The sequence below is a fragment of the Callorhinus ursinus genome, unplaced genomic scaffold, assembly GCF_003265705.2.
Source record: "Callorhinus ursinus isolate GAN/ISIS: 27379988/994484 unplaced genomic scaffold, GSC_fseal_2.0 scaffold7, whole genome shotgun sequence".
Taxonomy (NCBI): domain Eukaryota; kingdom Metazoa; phylum Chordata; class Mammalia; order Carnivora; family Otariidae; genus Callorhinus; species Callorhinus ursinus.
Window position 1 is genome coordinate 7,543,494 of NW_027397069.1, and position 13,113 is coordinate 7,556,606.

The 13,113-nt window shown below is 41.5% G+C and overlaps 1 protein-coding gene across 23 annotated transcripts in view; it reads left to right on the top strand.

Moving 5' to 3' along the window:
* DOCK9 (dedicator of cytokinesis 9) overlaps positions 1-13,113 on the top strand; it is a 284,204-nt gene that overhangs the window by 227,868 nt on the left and 43,223 nt on the right. For 11 of the 23 annotated variants that reach the window (XM_025874651.2, XM_025874654.2, XM_073894365.1 and 8 more), the window contains exons 37-39: positions 1,678-1,725; positions 4,320-4,456; positions 12,633-12,748. In XM_025874651.2, coding sequence (XP_025730436.1) covers positions 1,678-1,725; positions 4,320-4,456; positions 12,633-12,748 — 301 coding nt within the window. Of the gene's footprint in view, positions 1-1,677; positions 1,726-4,319; positions 4,457-4,977; positions 5,022-12,632; positions 12,749-13,113 lie in introns of all 23 variants that reach the window. The other 12 variants (XM_073894372.1, XM_025874653.2, XM_025874658.2 and 9 more) reach the window with 2 other exon arrangements.

The following is a 13,113-nucleotide window of genomic DNA, read 5'->3' on the forward strand; positions in this document are numbered from 1 at the left end:
ATATTCACATCCACCCTTTTTAAGCTCTTTCTGCTGGACCTGACCCCAGCACCTGCTCTCAGGAGCACATGACTCAGTGGGCAGTGACCAACCCTCAATTATTAGATATGTGGTTGTTATAGATGAGAGCTCTAACTGCTTATGTGTAAAAGCCATTTGAATAAAATGACACAGTTTATTAGCTGAATTGGGTGGATGCTACATTTCGAAGGGGAATCTAACTTAGCTCAAGTAGATGTAAAAACTGAGACAAAAATAGCTATAATTTTTAAATGTAAGTGAAATCTTAATTTTATCTTTATTACCTCATTTTATCTCTTCAATCTAAGTTTCTGATTTCCTTTAAGCTCTTTGCTTTAAAAAAAAAAAAAAAAACATGAATCCACAATCCCTTATCCAAAATTGCTGGGGCCAGGGGCACCTGGGTGGCTCAGTCAGTTAAGCGTCCAACTCTTGATCTTAGCTCAGGTCTTGATCTCAGGGTTATGAGTTCAAGCCCTGCGTTGGGCTCCACCCTGGGCATGGAGCCTACTTAAAAAAAAAAAAAAAAAAAAGTTGCTGGGGCCAGATGATTTTCCAAATCCAAAATTTTGGGGTCTTTAGAAAATTTACATATAGAGCATATTCTGTAACACCCCAGCAAGGTCTCAGACAGCACCCCACAATCAAACACATTATTGTTTCTGCAGGACTATGATTATTCACAATAATTGGGTAAATTATAACCGTAAATCGCTTTATATCTGTTAATTGGGGTCATGAATTTGATGCCAAATATATTTGCGTAAACGCAGGCGGAAACCTATGGTGTTCAGAGCTTTGTGCATTTTGGATTATGGTCTTGGTTCATGGTTGCATGATTGTTCTCTCTGCTAAGTTAAACGAGGGAGAGAGATGAGATTCAGCACCAGAAGAACTTACTGGACATTATTATAACAACTCTTACTAAATATATGATTTTTTTTTTTTTTTTAATCAGTACTGGGCGCCTGGGTGGCTCAGTCGGTTGAGCGACTGCCTTCGGCTCAGGTCAAGATCCTGGAGTCGCGGGATCGAGTTCCGCATCGGGCTCCCTGCTCAGCCGGGAGTCTGCTTCTCCCTCTGCCCCTCCCCCCTCTCATGTGCTCTCTCTCTCTCTCTCTCTCTCTCATTCTCGTTCTCGTTCTCTCAAAATAAATAATAAATCTTTTTAAAAAAAAATCAGTACTGTGGACATATGAAAACAAACCCCAAAACCAGATATATGATGTCTGTAAGGGACCAGTCCATTTAGAAAAGCCAAAAGAGGGAGCTCCTTGCCCAGATTGAATGAGGACAAATAAGCATCTGGGGACGGTGCACCCCCCGTGCTTCCCCCAGCGCCTGTGCGGAGGCAGACTGCATGAGTCAGCGTCTAAACCCTGAGTTGATGGACAATCCTGTTGGTCCCAGACCTCCCTGTGGCTTTAACTGCCCAGCATGGCACCAACAGCACAGCATGGTGCCTCCCCTGTAGGGTGGTGATTTTCTCTGGGTGAGAGAGACCTTCCTGAGAATTTCTGAACACCAGAAGTAAGAGGCTCATGGTGGGCGTAAGAGTTTATTGAATGTGTTGTTGCTGGTGGGTTTAAATAAAGCAATGTATTGGAAACCATTTTATTTTCACGTTTTCCTAATAACTTTTCATCCTGTCTGCAGAGTCTGCTTACACCAGTTCCAGTACATGGGGAAGCGATATATAGCCAGGTACTGTGGGGGTTTAGTTTGAATGTGTATCATTCTCTGTATGACTTGGATCTGAATGTGTGGAAATTGTCATCTGTGATGATTGGCAGTTGGAATTCTCATAAACAGCCGTGATGTCTTTGGACTGCTACCGTCAAATCTGGTGGCATCTTTCGCTTGCATTCCCACACTCCTTCAGTCTCATTTTGCCTCATGCACATCTCTTGGAAGGATTTCCCTTTATGGCCCGTGTGCTTCCTTCCAAACGCTCCCCGTGTTCTGTTCCTTCCGTGCCCCCTTCCGCTTCGCCCAGCTCCCCCCGGTGTGTCTTCTCGCTCTTTTCTCCTCCTTCAGTGGTTTCGCTTCCCCTGTTTGACTTTCAGAGGTCACTTTTTACCATTCCTTCTCCCAACTACAAAGACGTTAATTTCTCGCAGAACCATTTTTCCTTTTTTCTTCATACAAGAATGTTTTCAGTCCATCTCAGGTTTGTTCGGACTCCCGTAAAAACCTTCTCTGCAACGGAGCCTTTTCTCTTCTTAGTCCCGATAAGCTGTCCATACCCTGCTTTTGTCTGACCAGAGCTCCCAGTTGAGTTTCAGAAGTCCTCACGGCCCTGCCTCACACTATCCTCTGAGATCCATGCTGAGTTCGAGGGGAGCTGGAACCTAACCTCACTGTGAGGGGCACCCAAGCCTCTCCTTCTTGGAGGCATTTCCTTAGAGCACATCTTGTCCTTACCACGCCCCCCTCCTGCTCCGCAGCGGCTCAGTGCATCTGTATTTGTTTTTGTCCACGTTGTGTATCCTGTGATAAGGTATTTAGGGGGTTGGTCTAAGTATCCTATTTTTCTGTTGTTATTGTTTATTTATAGGTAAACATATTTATATTTTAGGAAAAACTTTAAAATTTACTAGTGTTTGAGTTTTTTCTCTTATCTGTAATTCTATTTTACAGCAATGAAACAGGAAAGAGATTTTTAAGATTATTTGAGTGTGGAGATTTTACTTTTTATGTTAACATTGTTCTTTTCTTGGGATATTTGAGACATTTCCACAATTATGTTTCATGTTCAATAAAAGTTTGTGGGGTTTTTTTTAAAGAGCAAATTTAGAGAGTATATTTTACGCTTTCATCCTATTCGTATTTATTTTTAACTGAAATGCAGTGGCACTTAAAGTTCTCTCATTTTAACTGTCATTTTTTATCGTAACAGTAAATTATACGTTTGCACTTTTGAGTACCAAATGCAAGTATATACAAGGTGACCTTATACAGTAACACTTCACACCCTGACTTCATTCCCTCTGACTCTGCCCCGTGAAGATGGGCACACAGTGTATTTGTAACCGGAAGGCACTGTGCCTGGCAAGCTTCACAGCCTTCTTGCAGTAACTGTCACCCACAGCACAAGATGGCATTTGGAGAGCGTTGTGCAAAATACGGTGACATGCCGCAGAGTTGAACATGGTGCGTGTGGGAAGCTGAAGATTTCTGCCCAACAAAATATTTTAGAAATGGGTTTTGTGTAACTGTGAACTTAATTTTTTTTAATGGCTATAAATTTAATTTTTTTAAAAAAATCTTCTGACTTTATAGGCACCCTGTATATATTTGCATGTAAAAGTGTTCTTCCTTGGGCTGTCCTAAAAATAGATGGGCATAGGAAGGCGGGAGTGGAAGGTGATGTTCCTTGTTATGTGCATTGTGGAAAGATGTGCCCTGCTTTATAGAAAATTCCTGTGGTTTCTGCTCCATGTGACAGAGATCCTGAGCAGGAGTCTGAACGCTGTCGGTGTCTGCCCTCCGTGGCAGTCCAGTCTGATGAATACTGCGTCTTCTCGTTGTGTCCCTCTGAAATCACCCAGCAGCATGTTGCCGGATGATACTCCATGCATGCCCTGTTCTACTCCACACAATAACACAGTGAGGGAGACGGTTGGCTACGGGCCGGGGGACAGGTGTCATTCTAGCACGGGTCTCATTTTTCATCTGCTCTGGTGATGGTACACAGTAGGAAGTTAGCTGTTTGATTGCTAACCCAGATCACTTTTCTATTTTCTTTACTTGACTGCTGACAAGTTTAACAAAGTGTGTGGCTCTTCTCCTTCCTGCCTGGGTAAGAATAAAGGTGTTAAAACCGCCTCATATAATCCCTCTCATTGCATGTTTGTTCTGTTTCTTCCAATGCATTGTTTTCATTAAAAAAAAAAAAAATTTTTTTTTTTTTTTTTTTTTGCTCTTTAATAACATATATAACCCAAAAAGATTCGTGGTGTTTGGCAGTTGTCAGAACGCTAACCTTTAGCACCACGTCAGACTGATGCTCCAATTTTTAAATAGTAGCATCTCTAAAGTACATTCTAAAACTCAAAAGTTCCCTGCTTTGGCTTGTTTTTTGCTTCTTCGTCATCAGGTGCTTTGCTGTGAACCTGTTAGGAGCTGCCACCTGTGTGTGCGTCTCTGGCTCACCCGGCCCCAGGCAGGCCGCGCTGCTCCTGGTCGGCGTGTGGCCGGTCCCCTTGTGCTGTGTCCTGGCCTCACTAACCCTCCTCGTCTTGCTGCCGTGTAACAAGTCTAACTTTTGCTTCTACCCCATTTCACTCATGTTGCAGGAACCAGGAGGGGTTGGGACCCATAGTTCATGATCGAAAATCTCAGACATTGCCTGTTTCCCGTAACAGAACAGGAATGATGCATGCCAGATTGCAGCAGCTGGGCAGCCTGGATAACTCTCTCACTTTTAACCACAGTAAGTCCCATGACATACCATCGTAACAGCCAGCCATCTCATGTGACATGTCAGAGGGGAGAGCCCCAGGCCGCACCACACCACATCACCAACTTGACTTTTCTTCCAGCTCAGAGCAAGTGGGATGAAGAGCTCATGGCGAAATTCCCTTCTTTGGAGGAGAGTGACACAATGTGGAACATGGTCAGCTACGGCACCAGACCTAAAGTGCTGGACCCTTTGTCCCAACCCCCTCCGTTCAGTATTCTTAACGTAAAGTTTGGTGGGTTTGACAGCCACACATTCTCTGATATCTTTAATTTACTATTTGGATTTTCCCTGTGCAAATCCTGAGGACATCTGGGACAGCTTCCTTTCGTTCTTCTGAGCCCATGCATGTAGTTGATCAAGTGTCCACATTCTGACATTCCAGCTTTGAATGTATGTTAATCCTTAAACTGCTGTGAAAACATAAAGCCCATGAATCAATTTGTGAGGGTGTGGAAAAGCCAATAACAAAGTGACTTTTTCTGTGTTTTCAGTGTGAGAAAGATATCAAGTGTGCTTGGAATTTCTGTAGACAATGGTAAGATTTAATCAGGTTGAAGTCTGCTTATGAGGCCGCTTCACTTGCAAACCGAGACCTTTTTGTTCATCTTGCCTTCCTAACTTTGGGGCTTTCTAACTTCACAGTAGAGGTTCTACCAAAAAGTGGGAGCATATTTTTAATTTACCGTTTTCATATCCCTAGAGGAGACATGGCATCATATACTATTTCTAGAAACTTAAGTGTTTCGTCTCCTTAAAGGTTTCTCAAAGCAGAAAACCTAAAAGTTATCAACCATGCAGTATTTTAAAAAAACTGATGCCATCATTTATAATAAATACCATTTGTTAGTAATGTGTTCTCTGAATTGTTTCATCTTTTCTCCAAGCATAACATAGCTAGTTACTGTCTTATGTAGACAATTTTATTTGTTCTCACTCCGAGTAATGCTTTTAATGTATAATTATTAATATCTTCTCCATCATTTCTACTCATAAGAATGCCATTCACTGTGATCTTCCTATCTCTTTCTTTATATAGGCTAAGAGTAAAGACAATATTCCCAATGCTTTAAATTGATAATAGTTCAGAGTAAGAAGGCTGAGGCATCGAAATACAGCAGCTATCTACTCTTTCACCCCAACAAAGTTCGATGGAATGGATATAGACTCTCTTGGTAAAAATCTAAGCTTAATTTAGATCAGTGTTATATTTGCCGGCCACACACCGAATTGGTGGCGTTCAAGAGCTAGTGCTGAGTCCTACACTCTGCTGTAGGATGTACGTTCATGATGCATCTCAGGCTACAATACTTGATTTTTCCATATCTTGTCAGGGCTTTTTCTAGCTCTGCAGACAAGGGGTTGAAACAAACAAAACAAGTTTTGTTGTTTTTAGTTGTCATTTCCTATTTAGCAAACAGAAATTAAATTCTCACTGTTCTGCAGGACTTGCCACACTGCCTTTCATAGTTTATAACAGGCACTACCTCACTGTCAGCTGGAATAAATACTTAAACTTTAAAGCACCTAAAAAAAAAAAAAAAAATCAGCAGACCAAGTCCCCGACTCCAAAGATAATCATTTAGGAAACACAGAAAACAAACAAAAGTAAAACGAATGATCAACACATGAGTGTATAACCTTAATCCACTGAGATAGACCGCAGCTCCTCCCACTGCAAACAGATTTTGCGATGGTGGCTTGAATTGGACGAGAGAGACAGCTGGCTGTGTTTTGCAGCCAAGCACCATATTGCTAACATGGCTGATTCTCATTCTCTCTTCCTGCTACCCACAGAGAGCCCGTCCTTCGTGCCTCTCTCCTCTTTCATCCTGTGATTTTTGCTTCAGTCAGTTTTCAGTGACACCATCCTCAATCAGTGTTTCTCCTTCTGCCTTCCCTATAAACAATGTGTAGCTGATTCTTTTAGCCTTCTCCTGTGTTCCTACAATTCCTGCTCATCCCGAATTGGTTCTGGTGTCTCACAGTCCTCGCATCTTCTCCTAGAACTCAGTCTCCATTTACATCTCTAAATCTGATGGGTATCTAGGTGGCGTCAGCCTTTCCCTCTTGTTAGCTTTTTGAGCTCCAAATTGTCAGTTCTCCCAGAAGCCACAGAAAAAGCAGTATATACTGTATGTATACATGTGTATGTGTGTGAGCATGTATACGTATATATACGTACATGATTTCTTTACACCTGTGCCTAGGTATTTTATGGGAAATTTGTAGCCATATATGTCTTTTTTTTAAAGTCCTCTTTAACAATGAATATAGTACCTTCTGTTGGGCCAACCAATATGATGTAAATCCAGTATGTGAGAAATTTGCAGGGTGCCAGAGTCTAAAATTTATTTTGGAATTTATTTTGAATTTATTTTAGAAAAGAATAAAAATAGGAAGAATGCCCCTTCCCCATATACACCACCTGCTTTTTTTTGTTTTGTCTTTTTCTCTGAGGAGAGGCTTTGTCAGGCCTCAGCTTGACCAGCTGGGGGCAGCAGAGGACCGCCAGAAATTTAATCCAGTGGAGGCCAAGTTTCATGCCCCCATTAGCAGATCCATGTAGGTCGTGGGAAAGGACACCATATGCACTTTACATGTAACCATGGCAGGGTCTTATCTTTACTCTTGGATTTTGAAAGGAAATAATGAAAATGATTAATCCCACTGTGGCCAAATAGTCTTCACTATTTCAGAAACACTCAGAGGATAGAGATTCATTATATTTGGGTCATTACCCAGGTACATGAAAAGTAAATGTTTACAACATTAAGACATCGACCTTTTTATTGTAAAGCTCATCCTGTTGTGTATCAACAGAAGCTAGTTGTGTCAAATGGCAAATTGAAAGTGATTGCTGCATGTAGATTATTTTACATAAACCATGCTGTGGGAAGGAAGCTAAGTCAGACGTGTTTGCAAGTAAGTAAGTGATACATGTGCAAAACATACAAAATAACAGTTTGCATTTACTTTGCTGTTATGTATTGCTCTAGGAATATATTCATTTGCATGATAGTTCATATTTCCCACTGGTATGATAGGGCGAAAAGCCAGACAAGAGGTAGAAACACTTGAAGAAAACCTGCATTTTGTATTATTCGGTGTAAGAGAGAGTTCAAGGTCATCGGCATAAGTTGCAGAGAATTTGATTTCAGGTCATTATGGAAAAGCATTTTCTAACTGAACTGCCCATTAGCCAGTGTGGGCACTTGGAGCTGGAGGGGTGAAAACAGAGACTGGATGAGGACCCGCTGGGGATATTGTCCAGGTCTCTTAAACATCACACGGGGAGGTAAGGGGTTAGATGAGATGGCTTATAAGACCACATCTAACTCTGCAATTCTTTGACATCTATGAAGTGCAAGCAAGACTGGAGTATCAGTAATAATTAAATTCCCTTACTGTATATAATATTGAATCAACAGGAAGAATGCAGAGAACACATATATCCTTTGAAGTAATATTAATATTTTTTCAGAAGGTTTTTTTTTTTAAGATTTTATTTATTTGAGATAGAGTGAGAGACAGCAAGAGAGAGCACTAGCAGGGGGAGCTGCAGAGGAAGAGGGAGAAGCAGGCCCTCCACTGAGCAGGGAGCCCAACGTGGGGCTCCATCCCAGGACTCTGGGATCGTGACCTGAACTGAAGGCAGATGCTTAACGGACTGAGCCACTCAGGTGCCCCTTTTTTCAGAAGGTTTTAAGCATGACAATGTATCTTTTAAAATAGGTAAAAAATCGACTTGGATGCTTTAAAAGTATATACTCAAGACAGTAAATGAAATGTTTGTTCATGAAGCCACTTTTTTAAAATTCTGAGGCAGGTTTCCTTGATTTAGAAATATATTTTTGCACATTTTCTAGCATTTCTAATATCAGGATATATCTTAGAGTTATAACAGACCTATCTCACATGTTTATCTCGCACATTACATCCAATATGGCAGCCAGTCATTGGTACTTCTTGCAATTGAGGGGGTTTCAGGACTGAGAAAGTCTGGCACAATGCCTTTTTAAAGTCAGGCATGTTTATATTTTTAATATCCTTAAAAAAGGACTTTAAATTACAATGTATGCTTAAACCAAGTGTTTTCACAGTTTGGAATGTATATCCCATACCAGGTACTATTTTCAGACTCAGCTAAACATTAGGTTGAGGTATTCTTCAGAGAGGAGAAAGCAGATGGTGTCACAATTTCCTCAGGTATAAACTCTGGGATTATAGACTCATTCCACAAATCATTTTGAGCATATTTGGTTTTTTGTGTGAATCAGAGGACAGACAGCAAATCACATAATTTTTGCCTTGGAATATTATTCCTTATTCTACTGTCTACCCTTCGCTCATTTGTGAGGAAAATATTCTTAGCAATAAAAGTGGGACGGAGAAGAACAAATAGGTAATGTAGAGGCTGATCTCTCTGATACTTTGCAAAAATATATGCAGTCAGTAAAAGCTGCAGACCATGAATTAATATATCTAGGGGACTAGGTCTTCCACGTTTAGGGACTTCTTTTAGCAAGAAGATTCCTTGTCATTCAGTAGTATTTACTTTTTTCTCATAAAATGTATTATTTTTCTGGATTCATATTATGTGGGTCAGAAGAAAAAATTGACAATAAAAACAAGAATTCTGGTTTCATAAAGGATAAAGGCACCTGTTGAAAAGAAAGTGCCTCCTGTAAGAATATGTATCTAACTTCGAGCCCAAATATCCTCTGACATTTGGAAAAGGCAAGCGTTTGTGTCCCTCCCACCACATCACCTCTGATGGCGTGGCACTGGGGAGGGAGAGACGGTTTACAGATGTGGTCAGGGTTATTCAGTCAAGCTGTTCTAATAACAGGAGTTTATGAAACAGAGTAAGTTAATTAAGTCTAACATAGCACATGACATGGGGGGGTGGAAATCTCATCCTTGGCCTCTGTGTTTAAAAGATTTGGGGATTTTTTTTTTTTAATTTGGGGATTTTAGAATAAATCATTGATCAGAGTGATAACAAAATGAAAATTGTGTCAATGTGAGCTGTGAATCCTAAGGATACTGAAGCATTCCATGATGTGTGTGCCAAAGATGGCACATCAAGGGAAGTTCTCCTCCTTTCTCTGATCAGCCTGGCTGAAGATGGTCAGTGCCCTGTGCCTCAAGGCACCACTATCCCATAGGGGAAATCAGTAGGGTTAACACGGCATTCCTTACTTGCCCCGGTGAGAATCCGCTTAATCAGCTTCTGACGTTGCTGACCGATATTTTAAGAAATTGTGTTTTTTTCTTAAGACCCCTTTTTGGATGTACCAAGTCTGTTTCATTTTTCTGGGTTGGCCTGTAACATGGTGACCAATGACTAAAGCCTTTCCTCATGCACAACTTAGCTCCAGGCGTTGAGACAAGCAGTTTCCACGGGAGTATCCCTCCTCGATGAAGTGTCCATGCAGTCTCTACCACTTAGACAACCTCTCCATGCTGCCCGTTTTTTTTTAGGGACTTTTTAATAACACTGGCTCAGGAATATTGCTGATTTTTTGAGATAGGAGTTTAAGGAAAAGCAAAATTATAACCAGTTGTGGCTTAAAAGGATCATTTCTTTTATTCTTCGATGATTCAGACACAGACAGATTTCTATATGAATCTGACTGTTACCCTTAAGGAGATTAAATATACAATGTCAAGACTCATAGGTGGTGTAAGTGCTGAGAGAAATTTTGTCATTGTCATGTTTCCATATGTGTATACATAATTACATAAAAACTTCATTTAGCGTGGCCATTGATTCTGTGTTTTAAAAACAACATATCGCCAAATTCCAGTCCTGAATGGGTCCAGACCTTCAGCCGAAAGTAAATACTGTGGAAATTCTTCAGTGCATAGGCAATTGCATCTATAATGATCACACCTGCATACACTTAGCCAAGAGGTTACCTAGAAAAAGAAAACTTCAGTTCTTTGCCAAGAAAAATATTAAAATGATCACCAAAACAAGTTCCTTATATGATTTCACCCAGACTATAAAACTTCAGCAGCCCTCAAAGGGTCTTTTTGACCAGTAATTTTGGTTGGCCTAATAAAAGGTGGTGTATCCCCCCCTCCCCCAGTTTGTGATCACTTTAGCCATAATTAACAATCTCTTTTCCTCTTTCACCGTCTCTGAATCTTACCAAACAAACCATGTCGAATGAGGTGATGATGCCCTAGCTTACAAAGGCAGTGCAATGAAATTAGTACCAAAGTACATCCATCTTTCTTTCTCCGGGAGACTTCTTACCAAAAAAGCAAACATAAAGAGAACTACATGGCACCAGGGTGTTACGGAGCCCCTCTAAAGGTACATCGACTCTGTTGCAGTGTGAAAATCATGCAGTCCACAACCACAAAGCTTCAGAACCACCCTTCTAAAAGCAGAGCAACACTGGATGAAAGCACATGATAGTATTTTTAGCCTGTTTTGAGACCAACTTGGCAGCTTGGAAAATCTCTTTTGTAGTCTTTTAAAAATCACTCTAAACTCTGACGTTTATCAAAGTAGGAATAACGTCATGCTAGTTACTTTATTTTGTCCTGATAATAGGTACTGTGATACAGTGACCTGGATAAGGAATTTGGAGTGTAGTTTCTGGGTTTTGTTTCCCATTACTGGCCTCAAGAAAATTCTCTAGGTTTTCTCTACTTCACTTTCCTGATCTTTATAGAAAATGTCCTCCTCTCTGGAGTATAAAGAAAATTACCTACATAGTAAGTGTTGATTTGTTTTTGCTCCTTGGAGTAGGACATTATGTGATGTTTTATTATATTGCCATCTTTCTTTGTCCTCTAGATCAGTACTGTAACATCTCTGCATCCCTATATGTATTTCTGCTAATGCGTATCATTTCATAATTTAATATCTCAAATTGTATGTCAAGCTACATTTATGTCAGTACTAAATTGATTTTTACAGCCACGTTATAGAAGATATCAGTTTGTATTTAAATTACGATTTTTCAAGTCCTTTCCTTTTCTTAAACGTTTCTTTCAGACATGTACTGGCTTTCATGCTTTTTGATAAAGCAAGTAGAATACTATTAGCAGTGCAGTCAACTCTTGATTATCACTCGTCATTGTAGCTGATCGTACAGATCTTTACGTTATCGATTCAGCACTTAGACACGGCCATCCACCATGTGCCAGGCACTAGTCTAATAACTCCACAGATCTTAACCAATTGAATGCTCACTGCAACCCTTTGAGGTGGATGCTATTATTATCCCCATTCTACAGATAGGGAACTGAGGCATAAAGAGGTCAAATAACTTGCCCAAGGTCACACAGCTAGCAAGTGGCGAAGCTGGATTTAGGGACCAGCAGCCTGACCCCCAGCTCATTTTCTTCTTTTTTTTTCCCTTAAAGATTTTATTTATTTATTTGACAGAGAGAGACACAGCGAGAGAGGGAACACAAGCAGGGGGAGTGGGAGAGGGAGAAGCAGGCTTCCCGCGGAGCAGGGAGCCCGATGCGGGGCTCGATCCTGCGGGGCTCGATCCCAGGACCCCGGGATTATGACCTGAGCCGAAGGCAGATGCTTAAGGACTGAGCCACCCAGGCGCCCTCCTCCGCACCCCACCCCCACCTCCGGCTCATTTTCTTAACCCCTGTGCTGCTGCGCCGCTGCCTCTGTCTTTGCAGGAAGCTTCGGAAATCTCCACTTCCTTCAGCACTCCTCCCGCCCTAAGAGCTCAGCCAAGTGGCTCTGTTGATTGGCTCCCGTTCAGGTGCTTTCCTGGCTCTGCTGTTCACTGACTGTGGGACCCAAGACAAGCTGTTTGGCCTTTCTGTGCCTCCGTTTCCTTCTCTGCTTGGAGGGTGTAATAATGTACACACTTCACGGGGCTGCTCCGGGAGTAAACGAGCTAACACATGTCAAGTTCATAGAGTTATGGCTGGCACATAGCCAGCACACAACACGTGTTTGCTGCTCTTCTTTCCCTTCCAGAACTGAAAAAGAGTTCTGATTGAACGGACACATTATAAATTACCTACCCCCACCCCACCGTTGAAAAAGGGAAATAAGCCTTCTGTAAATAATCAAAAGTTGACTGCGACCATACTGTGCAGCCAGCCTCTTTGTCTGCAGTCACTGGGCAGTAACCTTGTGTTGTAATCCACGCAGGCTACGGCCACTCGGACGCTGACGTTCTTCACCAGTCGCTGCTGGAAGCCAACATCGCTACTGAGGTGTGCCTCACGGCTCTAGACACACTCTCTCTGTTTACACTGGCATTTAAGGTTTGTATTGAACAGCTGGGCATGGTCAGAGCTTTACCTTTTAAATTCATTCTGCTCGTTTAGTGGAACCAGCAAAAGAACTTCCTGAGGTTTTTTTTTTTATTTCAGCAACTGTTTGTGCCCCTGTAAAGAAACCACACATCCTTAAGATACCTTAATGAAAGTGTTCCATGGTTAATGACTTGAATTCCTTGAAATAAAGTCAAGTTTAGCTGGTCAGGGTGTGCTGCACACTTGCACATGATGGAAACAGTCCCTGGAGGCCGTTAACTCTTGGCCGGAAGAAAGCATCCACCTGGGGAACACGGTTTTCTGTGCCCTCGAGGATGATAAATACAGGAACCCAATCAGACATTTCTGCCCCT